The sequence below is a fragment of the Stegodyphus dumicola genome, chromosome 12, assembly GCF_044657685.1.
Source record: "Stegodyphus dumicola isolate Sdum_Otavi_A_Nest chromosome 12, ASM4465768v1".
NCBI classification, from domain to species: Eukaryota; Metazoa; Arthropoda; class Arachnida; order Araneae; family Eresidae; genus Stegodyphus; species Stegodyphus dumicola.
This window is the reverse complement of record NC_140779.1, coordinates 74,877,871-74,902,348: the sequence shown is the minus strand read 5'-3', so window position 1 is coordinate 74,902,348 and position 24,478 is coordinate 74,877,871. Positions and strand designations below refer to the sequence as shown.

At 31.2% G+C, this 24,478-nt stretch overlaps 1 protein-coding gene across 7 annotated transcripts in view; it reads left to right on the top strand.

Moving 5' to 3' along the window:
• The window catches only part of Msp300 (Muscle-specific protein 300 kDa), a 513,656-nt gene that overhangs the window by 375,724 nt on the left and 113,454 nt on the right, over nucleotides 1-24,478 (top strand). For all 7 annotated transcript variants that reach the window (XM_085806588.1, XM_085806589.1, XM_085806592.1 and 4 more), the window contains 3 exons: nucleotides 2,616-12,833; nucleotides 19,534-19,677; nucleotides 22,452-22,733. In XM_085806588.1, the coding sequence (XP_085662714.1) occupies nucleotides 2,616-12,833; nucleotides 19,534-19,677; nucleotides 22,452-22,733 (10,644 nt within the window). The remainder of the gene's footprint in view (nucleotides 1-2,615; nucleotides 12,834-19,533; nucleotides 19,678-22,451; nucleotides 22,734-24,478) is intronic.

The following is a 24,478-nucleotide window of genomic DNA, read 5'->3' as shown; positions in this document are numbered from 1 at the left end:
GCCTGCTCCTATATGTTATGCAAGCATTTCATTAGTAATTTATTTGGTATTACTAATCATGAATAGTCATACTAACACATAAGGGTATGGTATTTAATTATATTATTTGCAGTGCCTGTATGTTGTTTTGAAACCATTTTCAAAACTATGCTGAATTTGCTTCTAATAGTTCTTGAATGCTGACTTCTGGTTATTTTATATTGAAAATAACTTATTTAAAATCTGTGATTTTCAAGAAAAATAGTTTAGTTATGTCTTTTTAAATAAGAATATTATGCATGCTCCTTAATACAGCATCTATAACTTCCATTCCCCCCATGTGGTATCTGTATTATTATGTTTGCTACAAGCCACAATTGGTAGTGAAAATTGTGTAAATTGGGAATTATGGTTATTAAAAAAATTATCTTTTGCAGCATGTTTGAACTTCTTGTTTTTCTTATAACAATTTTCTGACTAAAATATTTCACTAACATTCTCTGATTGGCGTGAGTTAGTATGTAATGTTTTGAGTTTGCATGTATAATAATCAGTATATTTATTTGTCTGAAAGTAAATTTTTCCTCAATGTTAACTAAAAATTTGATTAATTTAGAGTAACAAGTGTTTATCCGTAAATAAATGTGATGTTTTTAAAAATATAATGAACCTTTTTTATGACAACCCATCAAGATTTCAGATGATTTTGGTTTTCTTTAAAAGGGGTTTATCTTAGAGAGGTGAAGTTGAATATTGTTTTCAGAAACAGCGGCTGGTTTCAGAGGTTGCCATTTTAGAAAGATAGCTGTTATGGAAAAGCTCGTTATATTTTTAATTGATGCTGAGTAATCAAAGAATTATGACTATCCATAAGGATAATCTGTATGTTATTTTTTATAACAATCATAACTGTTGAACTTGATTTTAAATCATTGAAAAAGATTCTGTTTGAAATTTTGCTTTTTGTCACTCTTATAAGGAAATTCTTAGTAGAAATGGTTAATATTTTTTTGGCTGAATTAAGGAAAAATTGCATTAATATTTCCTGATGTAATAAATCTCAGGAACTTTTCCTGTCAGGCCACTGTAAAAAATGTTTATGTGCTTCTTATGGTGGTTATTTGTTCATCGAAAAGTGAAGAAAAAGTATTATATGGATGCTTTCGTATATTATATCAGTATTTTTCTTTAAAAAATGACACATGCTAAAGTGTAGAAATTTAAGTTTCTATTTTTGCTCACTTACTCAAAAATATATTCATAATGTCATTTAAACTGTTGAATACATGCTGCAAAACAATTTATGCCACATAGCACTGAAACTTCTTATCAGTACACCTGTTAGATGAAAACTTGTAATTTTCTGTTTCATTTTAACATAATCAGTATTTTCTTCTTTTTTAGACTTTCACATTAGCTAATCCTAGTATAACAAACTGAATTCTACTATTGATGTATTCATTTGTATAAAATATCTGATTCTTGTTGGTGAATCACATGAAATCATTTATGCTTGCAGTGTGTCCTAGGGTGTAACAAAATGCAGTGTGATGTACACAGAATTCTTAGCTTTACTTCATATAGCTGGTCAAGTTCATCAGTAATATTCTAATATTTCAAATCTTATTCTGAATGATTGCATATGCAGGGAATCTTTTTATTACAAAAATAACTATCAGCTATATCAAACACAGTTTAATTATCAATCAGCTATATCAAACACAGTTTAATTATCAATCAGCTATATCAAAAAAGTTTAATTATGGAAGTAATATCTTTTCTTTCATTTTACTAACTTGACTCCAGTTTGTTTTTCTTTTTTATTCTCTTATTTTAAAGGTGAAATCAATTGAAAAACAGTGTTCTCAAATTTGAGTCAGACTATTGTTTCTTTTGCATTTAGTCTATAAGACTTATTTGCTGTTAATCATTTTAATTATCTGATAAAATCGAATTGTGTTTATTTTTAATGGGCCACAATTTATTAAAGAAAGAGTTTGTTAAATATTGAAATTGTTTTGTTAAAAATTGAATAATTTCTAAATCTTTGTTGTATTTGTAAAAGATTTCTGAAACAACTTTTATAAATGCCAGTGTTGTCCAATGCATTTTATAATCCTTTTAGTTTTATTAAATGGCTGTTAATTTGAACAATACATTTACTTTCTATTCTGATCGTCTTTTCTATCTGTGTAGTTAACGTTTGTCAAAATTTTTGCATTTTATAAATGGATTTTTTCCCCCTTCCTGCTGTTCAAAATACTTAATTTTTATTAATCTGTAATTCTTAAAATTATTTAAATTGATAAATCCATAAATTTTCAGTTCCTTATATCATGAGGAATTAATTGATTTAAATTTTGGTTCTGGATGACCTGCTGTTTATTGTTTGGAAATGTGGTCATAATTCTTTGATAATTTTCTGTTTCATGACAGATTTTGCAGTAGTCTCTGCAAAATCATAAGAAATGTATCATTTAAGATATTAATAAAATTATATACAGTTATAATTATTTCAACAGAATATTGAAGTGTATGCATTTTATTTGCATTTCTACGGTTATAAAGTTTTTACTGTATTTTTAAATGTGACGTAATTAAAATGTATTGAACTAATAATTGTTCTTCTTTTTCAGAAGTACTTCGTTGATGCTATAAATCAAGAAATTCCAGCTAAAATTTCTGAAGTCCAAGAAATAAATCCGAAGGAACTTCAGTCTGATGTTCCCAGAAGAGTTGAAAAAGTCTGTATGACTTCTAGCACAACAGCTATAGTAAAATCTGTAGAGAATTCTGCTGATACTGAAACTACCAGTAGGACCATATCTTCTGCCTTAAAAGATATTGAAAAGTCTGTAGAGACTTCCGTCTCAAATGGATCTGTCGCTATGACTATATCTTCTAGTTCATCAGCAATTGCAAAATCACTGGAGTCTTCCATTGCTAGTACATCTGCCAGTGCTAGCACAGAAGCAGTTCCAAAATATGTAGTAGCTCTTGTTGCTAATGAATGTATTAGTAAGTCTATGTCTTCTAGTGCAACAGGTTTTGCAAAATCTTCAGAAACTTCTGTAGCTAGTGAATCTATCAGAAAAACTGCCACAAAAACTATGGCAAAATCTATAGAAACTTCTGTTACAAGCGGATCTGTCTGTACAACTATGTCATCTAGCACAACAGCTGTTGCAAAATCCTTAGACACTTCTGTTGCTAGTGAATCTATTAGTAGGATTATGCCTTCATCTTTGAGTGCAACAACAGTTGCAAATTCAATTGTGACTTCTGTCACTGGTGAATCTGTCAATAGGGTTATGTCTTCTAGCACAAAAACTATTGCAAAATCAGTACAGACTTCTGTTGCTAGTAAATCTGTCAGCAGGACTATTAGTGCTTCCCATGGGAATTTAATTCAGGACATAGCTTTAGATAGTCAAATGAATGCTTTGAGTTCAGATGCTCAGATTGAAACTAGTCAGTTGAGGCCCACTGAGAAAACGTCTGATTTAGAAGCTGACTTTCCTTTTGATCAAAATACTAACATATTTGTATCTAAAAACGAATTATCAAAACTGAGCATGGTTCAGCAGGCCACTATGGAATACCCATCTAAGGATGAAAAAGAATCTGTCCGAATTACAGAAGGTGCTGATAATACAAGTTCTGAAAGGAGTTATATGGTTAGAAAGTCATTTCAAACAGTCCAGAGAGAAAAAAAGGTTATTTCAAGATCTCAACACATTAAGTACATTATCAGTAGTTCTGAATCAAAAGAAGGTGATGTAAAAGAAAGATCTGCTCTAGTAACTCTAAAATATGATCAAGATCCTGAATTTTATCAAACTACTCTGCTTGAAAATCTTAATAAAGAAGAGCAGCAGGGTATTTTGAATTCTGATGAGAAACATTTAGAGTTAAAACACTCTGAAGATTCTGATGTAAAAAAGTACATCTGTTTAGAAGGGGATACCAGTTTATTTGCTAATCAGTTTTTAAAAAGTGTAGAGCATAAAAATAGCGATGATGCAAATCTGTCCAAAGCTTCTTTGCAAATCAATCTGGAAGCTGAGGAAGAAAAGTCAAAAAAGAGCATAAAGATACCATGTGATGGACTAATAATACAGGATTCTCCTGATCAGCTTAAAATGGAACATACTTCATTCATATGTGGCAGTAAAGGAGATCATATAAGTCTGAAAGCAAAGGAAGCAGCTACAGAAAAACCAAGAGCATCTACTGATGATCATTGGGTTTCTGTTTCAAGGGATAGCCCATTGCTTCTAAAAGATACACATTTACAAGATGAAAAAACTTATGGTAACATTAGTGAGAAATATAGCATTGATCTTGGAGTAAATTTAAGTGGACTGCAGAGCAGCATGATTGATAAAATAAGTACTAATTCAGGAGAAGAAACTATATGTTCCTCTAATTTTGAAGAGCAAAATGTAATAACTGAAAACCAATTAAAATTGAATAAAAAGAAAAGAATTACCAAAAAGATTTCCAAAAAACAAAAATTATCTTCATTGCAGGGAGAAATATTAAAGGCTACAACTTCCTCTGCATTTCAAATCCAAAGTAATACAGTGCAGGAAAAACACATTGTAATGCCTAATGTGTGTCCTAAAATATCAGGTACAGGACAAGAAGAATGTGTTATATATCCAGATGATATAAATAAACATGGAGAAGGGAAAGTGTCTGTTGAATTATCAAAATTGTCCAATAATGATAAATTCACTACTGAAGATGAAGTTCCAAGTAATATTTTAACCATCAGTTCAAAATTTTCTGCTGGTGAGATTCATGCAAATGCTCCTACTTCAAAAGTTTCTGAAACTTCAAGAACTTGGAGTACAAGAGCAGTGGCATCTGCTGCATCAAATGATGATGATAATAAATCTGAATCTGTTCTTCAGTTTCCTAACAAACAAGCTGTTATAACTCTTACTGCTGTACCTATTGATGAAAAACTACCATTTTTACATTTTGAGAGTGAGTGTGTACTTGCAGAAGTAGGGTTGCCTTTACAAGTCTCATCAGCTGAAATTCTAAGTGAACAGTCTGGATTACCTGTGGAAAATTCTTCAATATATGACAGCAATTTAGAATTTGAAAAGCCTCTTACAGATGAATTTTCTTTTCCTTCAGAATATCAGTATGATAAAATAGTGTCAGAAGTTTCAAAACAACAAATGGAACAAAAATTAGAAAGCTTAAATTTAGAAGATGAATCATTTAATGCTTCTGAGATTTCTATTGAAAAGCCGGTGGGCATGTTAAAACCTGAAATTTTTATGCACCATTTTAAAAAAAATATAAAGTCACCATCTTCTGATATTGTTCCTTTATCTCATTCATGTGGAGAAATAAGTGACACAAACATTGAGTCACTCACATTTAGTAGTACTACTAGTGTTGATGAAACTCATAAGGAAATGTGTATAGATAATTCTACATCAAATATAACTAAGATGTTAGATAAAGACAGTATTGCATCAGAACATGCTCAGAAATGCATTGTAAATAATATTGTACCAGCCGTCGAGTGTATTTCTGGAAGAATAGAAACATCAGAATCTCAAATTAGAAGGAGTTCTTCAGATATTCCTGCTTACACACTAGATGCAGATTATAAAGTATCTTCAGATTTAAATGTGGATTCGGTATTGGAAGCTGAAGGGGATGAATTGCAACAACTGGAGAAGTATATTGAAGGGGACATCCATGTTATGATTGACAGTGAATTGAAAAATGCTAATGATGCAGAATTAAAGAACATTAGTGACTTAAATGTATGTAACATTGAAGAAGGTACAAAGAAAAAACGGAGGAATAAAAAGAAAAAGAAAAGCAGTCGGGAAATTTGTAATGTGAACGTTACAGGAGATGATTATAAACTTAATGTCAGTCAATCATCCGAATCATCTCATAGAGAAGTGGTTGAAAAATACCAGTTTTCAGAAATAGGAAGCAGTGAAGAATTGCAAAATAAATTACCAGAAATACCTGTTTCATATAATAATAAAATTTATTCTCTGAAAAGTTCTGAAGAAAATGCAGAAGAGCTTTCATTTGGCTTATCTTCAGAAAAATATTTAGAAAGTAGTTCTTATTTAACTCAAGAAATTCAGCGCTTCAAGGAAGATGAATATATCAGCTCCAAGGAACCATTAACATCTGTTAAGGCTGCAAACATGTTAAGCAAGAGCAGTGATAACTCAGATTCGTTTGACTTCACATCAAAATCAGAGCCGTGCCAAAAGAGTAACATTAGTAAGAAAGCAAAAAAGAACCGTAAATCAAAAAGTAAAATACAAGATGATTTAAAACCCGGCCAGGCACAAACTGCTGAACCAGTTTATCCAGTTTCAAACCTTAATACAAATCTAGCAATTACTCCTGGTTCAGCTCTTAGCATAAATTATGTATCTGAAAATAAAACAGACTCTACTAATACTATTAAGAAAACTTTGAAGCAGAATAAAAATAATACTATTTCTCAGAAAGTGTCTGAGCAGGATGAAGATAAAAACATGTCTACTAGCGATTTAGAGCATGATATAATTGAAGAAGCATTATTTAAGGATGTTAATGATAAAGCAATTGCAGCTATTTCATCTTCTGATGTTCCAACCAAAGCACATGTTGAAGTGGATGCTGTTGATAAAGAAAGCAGGAATTTATTTCAGAAATTGAGTAATGAAAGCTTATGCTTATCAGACAAGCAGCAATCACCTGTGGAAACTCAGCTTTCTTCAGAAGATACTTTAAATGTAACTTCTACAATTGAAGCAGTAGTTCTTCCAGAAACAAGCAGTAATATTTCTCATCTGTCAAAACCTGAGTCCTGTGAAGATAAAGGTGTCAAGAAGAAAGCAAAGAAGAAAAAGCATAAACAAAAAATGAAACAGGATCATATAACATCTAATCAAATGCAAAACAAAACCACTCGTTCATTGCATCAATTTGATGAGAAAAATCTTTCTATTCCCAGTTTAAGTCCTAGAACAGAACTTTTATTTGAATGTGAACCTTCTAGTGTGTCCACTGATATCAGCAACCAAAGTGAAAATAATAAACTCTCACTTAAAGATTCAGATGTACTGAAAATACAACCATTTGTTCCTTGTAGTACATCTGAAACTATTTTTTCTGTTCCTAATAATTCTTTGAATCGTCTTGTTAAAATGACAGGTATTGGCATCAGTAGTGAAAAAGAGGAAATATCATATGACTTATCAAATGTTAAAAAATCAAGCTCTGTTTCAGATGCCACATTTTTGATAGGAGAAAGCCAGCATGTATTGCAGGATACATCAACTGAAATTTCTGTGAGTGATAACTGTGTAGAAAGAGTGGATACATTGAATGAAAATGTACCTTGTACACCAGAAACTGTTCAATATAAAGAAACTACTGGCAAAAGAAAGCCAAAGAAGAAAAAAACGAAACATAATCAACATACATCTGATCAAATTCAAAAAGAAGGTTCATCTAATGTAAATGCATTCGGTAAGCCAGATCAAGATTCTATTCATAATGCAGATTTTAATACAGCTAAACATAATGTAATTGATATTGAACCTCTTGAAAAGTCCATTCAAGCTGAAACAGGAAAGGCTTCATTTAAAGATTTTGAAATGAATGTATCTGAAATGTCACCATATACTGTTAGTGATGCCTCAAAAACTATTTTATGTTCTGATATACCTTTGGTAGCATATTCTGAAAAAAGCAGAATTAAAGAAAAACCTGAAGGGTTTGTTAATTTATTTGTGAGGGAAATTTGTGATTCAAGTGCTCAGTATCTGCCAGAAGAAATTCAGCATGGGACGAGAGATATTTCTGGTATCGCTGTAGATAAACCAGATACAACTAGTGACTTATTACCACATGCTTTAGTAATTGAGCCATTTACAGAAAGAACTAGTCATAAAAAGTTAATGAAAAACAAATTGGAAAGCGAAGAGGATCAACAAATTTTTAATCAAACACAAGTTACTTCTAACATAGTTCATGTAAAGTCAGATTATGAAGGAGATCTGGCTAGTTCAGAAATTGTGTCTGAATTTGAAGGTAATTACAGGAAACGTCAGAAAAAACCTATCCAAAAAGAAGAAAAGCTTCCAGTTAGTGATTTGGAGTTGAATATTTCAAAAACACAGCCATCTGTTGAAACCATAACAATGCCTGTAAAACATTCTCTGAAGGAGAATAATAATGAAAAAGGAGGTGAAAAATTATTTTATTCATCTGATAGGGAAAACACATCAAAGTCTGCTTTTCATTTAATACATCCACCTGAAGAAGCTGAGCATGCCTTGTCTGAGGTGTCTGATGCAATGCATATTAGCAGAGATTCAGGTGTATTAGATATAAGTGATAATACTTTATCTGTTGCATCAGTAGTGGAACCTCAGAAAAAACCTATCCAAAAAGAAGAAAAGCTTCCAGTTAGTGATTTGGAGTTGAATATTTCAAAAACACAGCCATCTGTTGAAACCATAACAATGCCTGTAAAACATTCTCTGAAGGAGAATAATAATGAAAAAGGAGGTGAAAAATTATTTTATTCATCTGATAGGGAAAACACATCAAAGTCTGCTTTTCATTTAATACATCCACCTGAAGAAGCTGAGCATGCCTTGTCTGAGGTGTCTGATGCAATGCATATTAGCAGAGATTCAGGTGTATTAGATATAAGTGATAATACTTTATCTGTTGCATCAGTAGTGGAACCTCAGAAAAAACCTATCCAAAAAGAAGAAAAGCTTCCAGTTAGTGATTTGGAGTTGAATATTTCAAAAACACAGCCATCTGTTGAAACCATAACAATGCCTGTAAAACATTCTCTGAAGGAGAATAATAATGAAAAAGGAGGTGAAAAATTATTTTATTCATCTGATAGGGAAAACACATCAAAGTCTGCTTTTCATTTAATACATCCACCTGAAGAAGCTGAGCATGCCTTGTCTGAGGTGTCTGATGCAATGCATATTAGCAGAGATTCAGGTGTATTAGATATAAGTGATAATACTTTATCTGTTGCATCAGTAGTGGAGGAGGGGCATAAAGAAACAAGTAAGGAACATGAATTGCTGGGAGAAACTGATTATTATGTGACTGGATTACATGGTTCATTATCTGCATTTAACAAAACTGTAGATACATCAGACATAAGTAATGACGCTTTTGTTTTTACATCAAGAATGGAAGAAAAGTGTAAAGAAACAAGTGGAAAGCTTTCACTGCTTAGTACATCTGATGTAGTATCTACATTTAACAAAGATGTTGATGCAGTGGATATAAGTAATACTGCCATGTCTGTTACATCAAGAATAAAAAAGGAGCATGAAGATGAAAGTAGAGAATATAAAATGATTGTAGAAACCAAGCATGCTGTAATTGGTGCATTTGATGCAATACCTACAATTAGCAAAGATGTAGCTATATCAGATGTAAGTGACGATACTGTGTCTGTTATGTCAGAAATGAAGAACAGTTATAATGGTAAAAGTGGGGAACATGAATTGTCTGTAGAAATGCATCATGTTTCATTTAGCATGTCTGATGCCATTCCTACATTTAGCAAAGATGTAGCTGCATCAGATCTGAGTAATAATACTGTGTTCACTATATCAAGAATGAAGGAGGAAAAAAACAAAGAACCTGAATTTTGCATAAAAACTGAGCAAGTTCTGATTGGTACATCTGATGCAATATCTACAATTAACAAAGATGTAGATATATTGGATCTAAGTAAGGATACTGTTATGTCAGGAATGAAGGAAGATTATAAATCTGAAAGTGAGAAACGTGAATTACCAGTAGAGATGCATCATATTCCATTTAACACATCTGATGCTATACCTATGTATAGCAAAAATGTAGACACAGTAGAACTAAATAAAGTTGATATGCTTAATACATCAAGAATGGAGAAAGAAGTTAAAGAAAAGAACAAAGAACTGGAATTGCCCAGAGAAACTGAGTATGTTTCAAATGTTACAGCTGATACAATACCTGCATTTAACAAAGATGTAGTTAGGTCAGATGTAAGTAATGTGTTAGTTATCTCAAGACTGAAAGAGGTTGTGGGTAGAAGTGAAGAGAATGACTTATCTGGAGAAGCTCTGCGTGTTCCAAATGATACAATACCTACATTTAATGAAGATATGGATGCTTCAGATATAAGTAATGTAGTTGTGTCTGTTACATCAAGAATAAAGGAGAAGTATAAAGACAAAAGTAATGAATATGAATCGCCTGGAGAACCTGATCATCTTTTAATAGGTGCATCTTATACTATACCTAAATTTGACAAAGATGTAGATGTGTCAAATATAAGTCACGATGTTGTATCTGTTGTCTCAAGTTTGAAGGAGGAGCCTAGAGATGAAAGCAAAGAGCATGTACTGCCTGGAAAATCTGAACATGTTCTGATTGAAACATCTGAAGCCATTGACAAAGATGTAAATTTATCAGATGTAAGTAACGATATTGTATCTGTTACCTCAAGTTTTAAGGAGGAACCTAAAGATGAAAGTGATGTGCATTTATCGCCTGGAGAAAGTGAGCATGTTCTGATTGAAAAATCTGGTACAGTACCTAAATTTAACAAAGAATTAGATGCATCAGATGTAAGTCATGATGCTATGTCTGTTACCTCAAGTTTGAAGGAGGAACCTAAAGATGAAAATGATTTGTATTTATCGCCTGGAGAATCTGAGCATGTTCTGATTGGAAAATCTGGTGCAATATATGCATTTAACAAAGAATTAGATGAATCAGGTGTAAGTAATGATGTTTTGTCTGTTACCTCAAGCTTGAAAAAGAAACCTAAAGATGAAAGCAAAGAAAATGTTCTGATTGAAACATCTAATGCAACTTTTATACTTAACAAAGATGTAGATGCATCAAATGTTAATAATGATGTTGAGTCTGTTACACTGAAAATGGAGAATAAACTGAAAGAAAAACACAAACATGAATTGCTTAGAGAAACTGAACATATTCAAACTGGTGCATCTACATTTAGCAATACAGATATATCAGAAACAAATAATATTTTATCTATTGCATCTACAGCAAAAGAGGAGCATAAAAACAGAAATGATAATGTGTTAGTTATCTCAAGACTGAAAGAGGTTGCGGATAGAAGTGAAGAGAATGACTTATCTGGAGAAGCTCTGCATGTTCCAACTGATACAATACCTACATTTAATGAAGATATGGATGCTTCAGATATAAGTAATGTAGTTGTGTCTGTTACATCAAGAACAAAGGAGGAGTGTAAAGATGAAAGTAAAGAATATGAATTGCCTGGAGAACCTGATCATCTTCTAATAGGTGCATCTGATACTATACCTAAATTTGACAAAGATGTAGATGTGTCAGATATAAGTCACGATGTTGTATCTGTTGTCTCAAGTTTGAAGGAGGAGCCTAGAGACGAAAGCAAAGAGCATGTGCTGCCTGTAAAAACTGAACATGTTCTGATTGAAACATCTGAAGCCATTGACAAAGATGTAAATTTATCAGATGTAAGTAACGATATTGTATCTGTTACCTCAAGTTTTAAGGAGGAACCTAAAGATGAAAGTGATGTGCATTTATTGCCTGAAGAAAGTGAGCATGTTCTGATTGAAAAATCTGGTACAGTACCTAAATTTAACAAAGAATTAGATGTATCAGATGTAAGTCATGATGCTATGTCTGTTACCTCAAGTTTGAAAAAGGAACCTAAAGATGAAAATGATCTTTATTTATCGCCTGGAGAATCTGAGCATGTTTTGATTGGAAAATCTGGTGCAATATCTGCATTTAACAAAGAATTAGATGAATCAGGTGTAAGTAATGATGTTTTGTCTGTTACCTCAAGCTTGAAAAAGAAACCTAAAGATGAAAGTAAAGAAAATGTTCTGATTGAAACATCTAATGCAACTTTTACACTTAACAAAGATGTAGATGTATCAAATGTTAATAATGATGTTGAGTCTGTTACACTGAAAATGGAGAATAAACTGAAAGAAAAACACAAAAATGAATTGCTTAGAGAAACTGAATATATTCAAACTGGTGCATCTACATTTAGCAATACAGATATAAATATTTTATCTATTGCATCTACAGCAAAAGAGGAGCATAAAAACAGAAATGAAGAAAATGAATTGCAAAGTAATCAGTGTACATCTAGTCAACCTCAGAGCAGTGGAAAAGCCTATGTGCAGTCAGAAGTAGCAAAAGATCTGCCTTCCATTCACACTACAAATCTAAGGCTTGTTCCTGAAGCAGATTCTAGTCAATCTCAGAAAATGTATGTTGGAAGCAAAAATAAAGTGTATGGAAAAGTAGAGGCCTGCATGTTAGAAAGAAAATCAGAGATGCCCTTTGATGAGGATTTGCCTGAAGTTCATCAGATTCTTGTGAGTAATAATTCTGAACAGAAAATTAATTTTGAAGAAGATAGAAAGACCTTTAATAATACAAGTAATGAAATTCCTAGTATTTCTGATTCAAAAATTCAGTATCTGCATAAGGAAACTGAACATTCAGTAATGAACATTTCTGGTGTATCTGCATTTGAAAATGCTACAATAGCATCAAGTACAAGTAACTTTACTCAGGTTACTTCAGAGCAGAGATTATATCAAGAAGATGGTGACAAGAACGTAAAGAAATCAAAAAAGAAGAAGCAAGATAAATTGAAAGTTACTGAATTGCAACAAATTAATACTTCTGACCGAGATCAAACTGATGATACAAGTCATAGTATAGAACCTGGATCTGAACACAAAAATCTACAACCTGAAAGGGTTTTTCCTGCTGTGGAATCTTCTAGTTTTCTAGAGGTAAAATATATGTGTCTTGTAAATATCATTCTTTTGGTGTATAATTTGATTATAAAAACAGTAGATAAACATATTGTTTTATAATGATGATGATTATGAAAGGAGTCTTTTTTCTTCATTTTTACTTTACATAATATTTGCAGTTAATCAACTGCAACAACATTTTGTCTAAATTAAAGAATTATAGTTGATTTCATTTTTCATGAAGTATTCCAATCTTCTTTTTCTTTTCTTTCTTTCTTTCTTTTTTTTTTTTTTTTTTTTTTTTTTTTTGTGTGTGTGTGTGTGTGTGTGTATGTGATGACAAAGCAGATGATTTCAGTATTTAATCTTTTTTATTACACAAAATCTGGAATGAACTTCTGTATTTTGTAAGCTATTTTAATTTGCAGTATTGAGCTCTACTCCTTTTCAAAAGTTTTGATTGCATGTATTTTTCTGAATCTAAAAAAAAAGTTTTATTAACAATATAAATTTTTATGAAAATATTTCTGTAGTTTAACTCAGACTCACTTTATGTAGTTTAATTTATATATGCAAAAAATTTCTAAAGTGGTATAAATTTTCAAAAAAATATGTCAGTAGTTATTTCTTTGTTTGTGTGTATTTGCAGTGGTATATATATGCATGGGTATAAAGTTAAAATTTCTATTTCCATTTCTTTTTAGAAAAGAATAAAAAATAATGTAAATGTTTTGCTTCTCATTTATATGTAATTTACACGTGGTAATTCAGAACTAGTAAACAAGAAACTGTTGGAATTTTAATATGTTTTAGTATAGCAAGTGATAGTCAAAATGTGTTGGCATTTAAGTTTTGATAAAATGATGCTAAAATAAGCAAATCTATATTTTAATAAAGGCCTCGTAAATTGCAGGCCCACCAGCTAAAGTCACTGAACACTGGTAGTTCGGTCCAAGGTTCAAACCCTGCAAGCGGGCTGGCTGCATGGGTGTTTTCATGTTTTTCCTCATGTGTAACGTGTATATGAGCCAGTTTCCCTTTTGTGTGTATCCCTTTTGTAAGTCTTCCCTCCCCTTAGGCATCCTTCCTCTTAGGCAGATATTGCTTGTGGCTTTGCAGTAATTACATAAATCAAACCAAGCCAAAACCTCATGAATTGTAATTATATTTAATATATAGGTAAATGTGAGTCCACAGGAAAGATGCATTATTTTGACTTACATATTATGCCTAAGCAGAAACGGAATTTTTGGAATATATTTTGTTAAAAATTAAACTTTTAATCCACAATCTGTTTGCATCAATGCAATGATGCAAGCACCGAACTTGTATATGGATAAACTTTTGCAAGTCTGTTATGCGAGTATGTAAACTTTTGCAAGTTTCATCGCAGCTTGTATAGTTTCAGAATCAGAGTGCCTCGTAATGTCAATATTTTTCTTTTTTTCCTGGTGAAGAGAAAATAGCAATATTTAAAATCCACTGTAAAACAAAAAGTAGATTGAGGTTGAATGAAACAAACTTTTTTGCCAAATATTTGCAGTGAACAAGTTTTTTTTTAAGTTAAGATTGCCTTACAAAAAATACCAGCTTCTCCTGGCTTTAGATAATCTGACTTTATCCTAGTAATTATTACTATAAATGGTTCATAATGCTCAAAAAGTTCTATCCAGTGACAATTTTACATTGTGAAGCAGATTTATGAGAAGTGATGCTTTTGAAACTTAAAAAACTGTCATACCATGTGGCTTCAGGAAATGTTTTGGGGAAAAGGGCTATGTTTTGTTTCTGGAAACTTTTCCATGATGCACTCTGATGTTCAGTCATTTATACCTGAAATACCTTAATCAGTAATGATGATTGTCCCTCCAAGTGGCCAAGGATTGCTAAATATTGGTAGTTCAACTGTTTGTGTAGGTGTGCCCATAAATGTTGCCATAGTGGACTTCACTTTTCCAGAAAAACTTCAATCTGCATGAATGTATGTTATGTTTCTCGCTGTGTGAAAAAACAATGATACCTAGAGCTATTAAATTGAGTAATGTTGTCATCTATCCAGACATAGGCACCTGTGAGCCTAAATTTTGAATTTTAAATTTGTTTGTTATCTATTTCATATTTTGTAAAACTTAATTGAACTTTTGATTTAAAAACTCAGTGCTTTCAGAGTGAGTAGATACAACACTGTATTAAAAAAAAAAAAAAAAAAAAAATTTCCAGCATGTGAAACTGTCTATCCAACATTCTAAAGATATGCTGTTTTTATATATTTTGTGGTTTTTCTGTTGAATTGAATTTTATGTGGCATAAGTTCCAAGAATGTGATATTTAATAAATAAAGTAAACACATAAAATGTTAATAATAAAAAGGCAAAAAAAGTCTTGTAAAGCCATTTTAGTAAGAAAACTGAACATTGATATGATGAACTGAGAAAATATAGAGGGAGACAGAAAATGTATGCCAACACTTAACGCTACGTTGGGAATTCTAAGCGTATACTGCTATGCAGAAGCATAGCTAGGGTTTTCAGCGCCCGGGGACAACTGAAGATTTTTCGCCCCTTTCCTGTGTGCCAAAAATAAGAAACATTTCATTCTAAAATTTCATAACATCAGTTTGGCACCCGGGGACAGCTGTCCCTCCTTGCCCCACCCTAGTTACGCCACTGCTGCTATGCTGCTTAAAAAATGTTTGTAAATTTGCTGTTGAATTGTATGTGGCATAAGTATGAAGAACATTAATAAAGCTTAAATAATAAAGGTCAAAAGTCAAAAGAAAACCTCTGACTACTGATATCCTTACTAAATTTCTGTTTTTTTTTGGAAACATATTTTGCAGGTTTGCTTTCAGGCGAAGAAAATTAATACCCACAACGTAAAGAAAAATAATTAAAAATTTTTCAGGTTTTAAATTAGGCTCAAACTGTTGTTTTTTTATTTGCACACATATACATGTTTCAAAAGCATTTGGGCTACACTTTGGGCTGAAAATATTTAAAAACAGCATATGTTTAGAATTTCTGATAGAAAGTCACACACATTGGAGAAAAAAATGATTTATTGCCTACAGTAATGCCACTGCTCGCTTTGAAATCATTGAGGTTTTTAATCAAAATTTCATTAAAGTTTTAGAAAATATGAAATAGACAATAAAACAAATTCGGGATTCCAGGTGTTCATATTCAGGTGGAGGGCTATGTTATTCAAAATTTGATGGCTCTGAGTACAGTAGAAGTCCGATAATCCGGCACGTTCGGGACCGGCTCGGTGCCGGACTACCAAAAATTCCGGTCTATCGGGCGGTAATTATAAGAACAATTAGGTTAATAATTAAACTAAAAATACAGTATGCAAATACAAAGTTTATTTTACATTTCATATAATGTATGTACACGTACTGTAAAACATATTTCACTTAGATTTAAAAAAGTCACGAATGTTTTTTTGTTTTCTTGACTTTTGGCGTTTAGTATAAAATTTATTTCTTATGATATGGAAATCAATAATTTCTGAAGCACTGTAGCTAGTACTAGCCTCGGCAAAAGAGATAAACTTATTTAGTGATTCTGCAGCTTCTGCCCAGCTGATTTTTTCCTTTTCTTCCGTTTCGGCATCTGAGTCATTTTCTTCAAGATTTTGAGTAGGCTGAGGGTTTACTACAATGTTGATAATGTCCTCATCGGTTAGTTCTTGTTCAACAGGCTCATTCTCGTCGATTAAAAGTCACTCCTCTACCTCATCTTCAGGCAGGTTTTTCAAGGGATTGTCAGTACTTCTAACGACGTCCAAAACTTTGGTCAGAGCGTCTTGATGGTTTTCTTCCTCATCAGTCTGTAGAGTTAGGTCAGATGCAGGGTTTGCAGCTGGCCAAAGTTTTCTCCAGCATTTTTGGAGTGTATTTTTTACCTGGTTCCAAGACTGTGCAATAGCATAGACGGCATCTTTTACTGTAAACGTTTTTTGAAAATCAGTCATGTCACAGTCGGCTACGTTCGGTGGTAGCAGAGTAGCAACAATATTTCCAGAAACTAACTCATCTACTGGCGGATGGGCTTTGCAATTGTCCAAAAGAAGGATGGCTTTAGTATCTTCTGGTAGACCAAGGCTTTTGAAGGATTCCTTGACCTCAGGCACAAAGTGGTGAAAAAACCAGTCTCTAAAGAGGACGGCAGTTATCCACGCATTTGATTGAGCATCGTTTTGGACAGGCAAGTGTGTAACATTCTTAAAAGCCCTGGGTTTTGCAGATTTACCTATCACAAAAGGGGTCACTCAGTGGTTTCCAGACGCATTAGCACATAGCAAAACGGTTAATCTGTCTTTGTTTTTTTTAAAACCCTTGGCTGCTTTTTCTCCTTCCCCAGCTAGTGTAGATGTTGGTAAACATCGCCACAATAGCCCTGTTTCATCAGCATTGTAAATCTGTTCAGGTGTTAAATCATTATCAGCCACGATTTTCTCAAACTCGTCTTTGTATTTTTCTGCAGAGTTTTAGTTTGCTGAGAGGGTTTCTCCAGTTACATCAAGTCTTCGAATTCCATGCCGAAACTTAAAGTTTCTGAGCCAACCATCAGAATAATTACATTCACTTTCAGCAACTCCTAAATCTTGGCCGAATTTCTTTGCCTTTTCAACAATCATTGGCCCTGTTACCGGCTTTCCTTCAGAACAAACTGCACTAAACCATTTGAACAATACACTATCTAGCTGTTCCAGTTTTGGTTTTTTTAATGTTTGTCTAGAAGCCAATTTTTCAGTTGTTACCGATTGAGAAGCAAACTTCATTAGTTCATCTTTTTGTTTTTTAATGTCATAAATAGTTGATGAGCCAATATTAAACTCATTCATTAAAACATTTCTATTCTCGCCTTTTTCTAGCCGTTTGATGATTTCTAGTTTCTGATTGAGAGTCAGTGTTACGTGTTTTCGTTTCTCTCCTTTTGAACTCGAAGGCTTAGGTTTTGAAAACATGGTCACTGTACAGTTAGAACGAAAATCACATTTTTTATAAACAGTTTCAAAAGTTACATTTACTGCGATGTGAAATGACACAAAACAACAACGCACAAAAAAATGGCGAAGACGCTTCGTGATTGATTAACGGAGCTGCACTGCACCTGAATTTGTTGTGACAGCTGAGACTAGCCGGCCGCTAATTGTTTCCGAACAATACCGAGCGCTTCCGGATGATCTCGAACTATCCCGAAAACTTCCGAATAGCTCTCGAGCGGTTTTATTTGCTTTAAAGACACACTTTTGGAGAAAACCAAAATTTTTACAATTTTCCGGAGCGATGCCGGACTGTTGGATGCCGGACTAATGGACTTCTACTGTACCATTATTTTCTCACAGTGCGAGAAACATACATTCATGCAGATTCTTTATTATTTAGTTTCTTTAAATATAGTACAGGGCAATAATATTTGATGGCAACAATTTGAAAAATGATACAGACTTTTATAGTGATTCAATGCAAAATTCTGCTTTGCATTAGCCTTTCTTGGCTAATGTCATTTGGGCTAATAAGCTATGCCCACAAGTTAAAATTCTTTATCTTGAATGAACACGAAAACTCTCTTTAGTTCAGAAATATGACACCAGATCTGTGTTTGCAAGCAGTTATTTTGTAGATTCCTTGCATAGGCATCAAAGGGAGGAGAGAGTAATAACAAATGCTATTCCTCTTTGGAGCACTTTGGACATCGTGCACCCTCTTTAAACAGGATTGCTCAACCCAGTATATGAATAAGAATAGTTCATTTATTTTTTTTCTTCATTTCATCACCTATTTGTGTATGTATTTCAAAAAAAGAAGTTAAAGAAAAACATTTATTGAAGTAACTAATTCCACCACCTTAATAAAAAAATTAAATCTCTGCACTTAATGGGGTAGACATGATTAGATTAATCTCTACCACCTTTCTTTAATCAACCAGACATTTAAAACTCCTGAATTCTTTCTCACCTTGTAGTGGACCATGGAATCTATATAAAGATGTTTAAGTTTCAAAATTCTTTGTACCCTGGGCACAGTGTGAGAACCACTGCTCTAATATAAAAATTTTATATGATGTTTATTCAAAAATTCAGTTTTAGTAAAGTATGGAAGCCTTTTAGCTTGTCACTTTTCTAGATTGTTATACTTAGAAATGCAAATATGGTTTTCATTGAATGTAAGTGAATAAAAATAATTTAGTATGTATCTGTGGTGGGCTCCCCGAAATGCTTGCTACATGCCACAGATTCACCATCTCTATTCTATGCTGTAAGAAATGTAATTTCTAGTGTTGTATCAATAGTCATTATTAAGCATAGATTTATTGTTTAATTGTGTAATAATTTTTATTCAAACTGAATAATTATAAAAGCAAATTTTGGAATAAAAATGAATTGCTTCATTGGAAAACCAATAAATGGGAAAATTCCCATTGCACTGCAATGAATGGCTGAATTTCCATATATATTTATCAAGACTTGCATATGAAATTTTGTACTGAAATGAATTTGTAGATGTAAATTTTATATTCTTAGGTAAATTACTTTTTCTGTTTTTAAGCAGTTGAAATGCACTATACTTTCAGTATGTTGCACTAAGTTATCATCTCTGTAGTAATATGATTATGTTTGTAGCTTTTTTGTCTATTATATTTATAACAGATATGTGAAGCATATTTTTGTCTTCATTAGTTTTCATTTAAAAGTAATCTGATTTTATACAAGCATATTATTTATGCAGATGCTTGAAACATTTGTTGAAGATCAGCTGAAATCTTTGTCAAACATCAAACATCAGCTCGAGATATTTAACTCTGTTGTTAGTCTTCAAATCACTCAACATGTTTCTGTACATTACATACAGAGCTACTGTACTCAGCTGGAAGTAAGTTATTTATGAAACAAGTTAATAAAAGTGCATTAACATAAATTTTAAAAATTCTGGTAATTATGTTTGTGTGCAATTAAATTGCATTGATATTTGTGTGTGTGTGCATTATATTTATTAATCCTCCATGTACACCTTGATTTTCCTGTTTCATACTTTCCTGTTCTGAAATACAGGATAACTGTTTTTATATTTTCTCCATCTACATTCATTATTATTATCATCAGTTTTTAAAGAATGCTTTAAAAACTGGTTAATTAATAATTAATAATAATTGTTTTTTGTCATTTCAAATTATATATAATATGGTGCACATAACTTCAGCATGCATAAGTTGCAAGTTAAAAAATGCCCAAGATATTTTTATTTTTAGGTGAATTTAATTTTTTGTTCAATTTATTGCAACAATTTTTATAGAAGTTTTGCAATAAAACAGAAAATATAAAATGTGTAAGAAAGAAATATCAGTTTTGCTTTCTATTAAATTACAGAATTATCACAAAGAGAAATATTTAAAATAACAAAATGTTTTAGTTATTTACAAATATTACATATTGTTTATATTGACCTGAGCTAGCACTCTTATTTTTACTCACTAATTTTTATCATTATTGCACAGAGTGTTTTTTAATGTGATAAACTTGGCTCCAAATGTAATCCAGTATGACTCTTCACATCAAATACGAGTTTCTTTGTGTGCTTTATTTCGATTTTTATCTTTCTTGAAGCAACAGCATATTGTCTTCTGAGTTCCTTTTTTATAGGATTTAGTGGTACATGGCTGGCAAAATAAAATGCCTTTTTACTAGACATATGTTAGTCTGCAATCAATGCAGTTTCTACAAGCACATACTAGCATTACTGGAACATTTATGCCAAATTTTGCAGAAATTCTTGACAATGAAATGGACTAAGTACAACCATCAGGCATCAAAATAATGAACATTTTTGCCCCGCATGGAGAAAGAGTGGGTTTTATTTTGAAATCAAGGTAAAAAAATCTTTGCCTTCAATTTTCATGTGAACTATCTTAGTGGACTAATCAAATCGTGGACATATGTGGAGGGTTAAACTATATGCCTTCAAATGTTAGATATTTAAATACGTTTTAAAGTTTCCTTTTCCTATTTAAAGTTTCCTTTTCCTAAGAGAAGACTGATATCTTATTATTTATATAAATTTAATTTTCTTAAGAAATTGAAAAAGTAAATTCCTAAGAAATTTCATTTTTAATTTTTTTAACCATGTTCTGAAAATTTTTTTACTCAGAACCACCAGGATATTCTGTAAAAGTATTAATTAAAATATTTTCTTTTCTTTAAGTTTTCATCTAAAAGAACAGATGAACTAAGTATTATTCTTTTTTTAAAAATTAGTTATTATAAAATTTATCACAAGTTGTTTCAGGTTACAGCTTTTGAAAAATCAAATATCTTCCAGGCTAATTAGTTATTTATTTTCTTAAATACTGTAGAACTTCTATAAATCATATTATACTTTTTTTACAAGTGAAATTTGCAAAAAAATTAATGCCATCTTTTCTCATTTTTTCCCCTTTTTTTTTTTTTTTTTTTTCAATTTGAAGTATTCAATAAGTGAATTTTCTTGATTAATGATACTAAAACTATTATTTTCTTAAAACATTATTTGCATCTATCTGTTTATAAGAAAAAAAAGTGCTGCTGTCAAATTTGCCGTGCTGTAATTTCTGAAAGTAAGAATTTTGTTTCTTTGCATCCAAAAAAATGGGAATGGATTGCAGGCATCAATATATTTGGTGGTCAGAGATCATGAGAATTCTATTATAGATTTAGATTTGTTTATTGGAATTCATTCTTCCAATTTTAAGTATTTCATTTTATTTTTTATTTTTGAATTAAATGGTTTCTAAGTTTAGTTTTGTTTTGAATTGTTTAGCTTTATTCCTTTGTGTTCATTTGTGTACTATTGGTTTTATAGATGTTACCTATACAAGGAATTTTTTTAAATTTTCATATACATAAAAACTGCTACATAACTCAAAAAATACTGCAGCTGTTAAATTTATGTTTAAGTGCTGCAGTTTAAACATAAATTCTATCTGTCAAATTAATTTGTGAATAGTATTGTAGTATAGATTGAATTAAAGTTTCCAGTTTTGATATATGAGAAATATAAGACATAATGATATTTGTACAATAAACTCTAAATATTTTTAACTGTTAATGTGTAATATTTTTTGCTAAATAAATTTTTTTATGGTAAAATGACTAGCAGGAAAAAAAATTATTAAACTGAGGTGTGGAAGATCGATATTTTTTTACATTTTTTAAATAATTTTTTTATGTTTTTAAATATTTAATACAAATAAAATAAATAAGAAGAAAATCTTTCAAAGCTGTATTTATTATAGCTTAACATGAAGCATTTCTCAATTGCTTACATAAATTAAAGTAGAATTTTATATTATATAATTTTTTTTTTCTTTAGTTGAGATTTATATAATAAAATGGGTATTTAGTGAAGTGGAGTTTTGTCTTACTTTAATCTTTTGCAAGCTTTTTAGAAATGGCTTTTTGATCAGAAGTAGAGGGATGGATTTCTTAATTTTATTTCTTTTGTAGTTACTTAGATTATATAGTTTAAAGTATTAAAAAATTACTTTTTGAAGATCCCTTTCATTGCATTTTTTTATATCCATTTAGAAACAACTGCCTATGTTCAGTTTTTTTATATTGTAATGTATGTGAAAATAAACCTTAAAATTAAAATTGCTTTGGGTTATTTTTCAGAATTTTCAAGTGCAGATAGAAACATTTAAAAGTGAAGTTAAAAAGGTTGAAGAATTTTGCAATTTATGTCCTGAACATTATCTTTATGCTGGTACTGAAGAAAGTTTAGTGGTTCATCTGTCTGAGACTGCTTCTGAACTGGAAAAGGTTAATACTATGTTGTCCCAGAAAATAATGAAGACAAAAGGTTTATTAACTAGCAGAGTTGATGATCATTATTTACCAAAAGAGGAAGCTGTAGATTCTACATTGTTTCAAAATAACAGTGAAATATCTGTTTTGGTAAGAAAGTTTTGGAACTCTATGGCTAATTTAAGGGTTGACTCTGTGTGCTTATTTTATGTACTTAAACTGTTAATTTTCTTTTTATGTACAGGCTTGCTTATGTAGTTATATAAATTGAGTTTTCTGTGAAAATGTTGCATTTCAACAGTACTTTAAATAAGCAATTAAAATGAAAAAACAACATTTTGATATTCATACATATATAGGAAAGTGTCACTAAATTTGATTAATACATGTATCATCTTATTTGTGCTAAGCACAATTGTGTAAAATGGCTGTAATAAACAGTTTTAACTAGTCATTTATCAGTTAGCATAAGTTAAAAAAAAATTCATGTGAGGTGCTAAAAATGGAGAAATGTAACTAAAGTAAAAAGAAATCAATTGCTTAAATTTTAGTTAAACATTTTATTGAGCTGTATCTCCCTCATCCCCCTCCAAAACGTTTTAATGTGTAAGAGTTTCACTTTTACATATTTTGTCATATCCTCAATTTGTAGACATGATTTTGACAGACTTTAAAAGTTTTCATTTTATATATCAAAATCAATATCTTAAAAAATCTGCTTAGCATGTTCATGTGTGATTGGACATTAACTCATGTTCTTTTGCAATTGCATTCTTGAATGTTGTTTAATTTTAGGTGTAAAGTAAAATGAGATATTCTTAAATTAGTAGTGAGAATATTTCTTCATCTTAAAACAAAGTGCTCATTTTTCTGCATATAGGCATTTTCTCCAATTTTTATTGAAATTATTGCAGAAAATGAGAGACATAATATTTATTAGAACCTGATGCAAAGTTTTAACAGATCTTCCTAATAAAATATAATATCCTCTAAAGCTAAATTTTAATTCAAAATAAGCAGTTCGTTAACAGTTTATTGAGAAGTCTAGGAAAAAAGGTGGGTATGGAAGAAAAGAAACGTTTTACTCAAAGCAATACTATGCTTTTATGGCTTATTTTAATGAAAATTTTTAGATTGAAAATGAATTTATTGCTGTAGCTTTGACAAATAATTTTGTATAATGTAAAAAAAAATCATTCACATTATTTACAAGGGAATATCTTTTAACTCAGCTGTATTAATTAATTATTCTGTATAGTAATAAAATCACTTAAAAAAGTGTTTTCTCGTAGAAATTCAGTCTATTTGCATTTTCAAATGTTTGAATTTAATTTTGTGTTTTATTTTAAACTGTATTTAGATCAGGCTAAAAGTACTGCTTACCAGTTTTATTAATTAAATTTTAATGGTGATATAAATGTTTCGGATTCATTAATTTATCATTTTGTCTTGGATGTATAAATTTAGTTGTTGTTATAGTCCTTAACTATTCTAGAAAAACAAAAAAGCTTTTTAACTAATCATTAAAGTATTCATAAAGGAAATTTTGATACACACTTTTTATATTTTTAACTATTATAATTACTGTTCCTTTTTAGTTATTAACTTTCTGAGGACAGGGATTTCACTCTTGCAAGATCCTTAAAAAGACTGGGTTTTTCATGATACTTTGATACAGAAGTATTTATACAGGGGGTCTACTGCATTCGCAGTATTTCCCTGTAAACCTGAAGTAATTCCACAATGGGTATGGTGATGAAAAATGCCAGAATAAATCCCATGGAGGGAGCAGTGAGCAGGAGGAAAAAGAAGAAAATAGCCAGCAGTCAGATGTGTCGCCCTCTGGTGGCGGTGATGGAGGCTAAAAGAAATTCAAAGTCCGGAGGTGGAAAGCG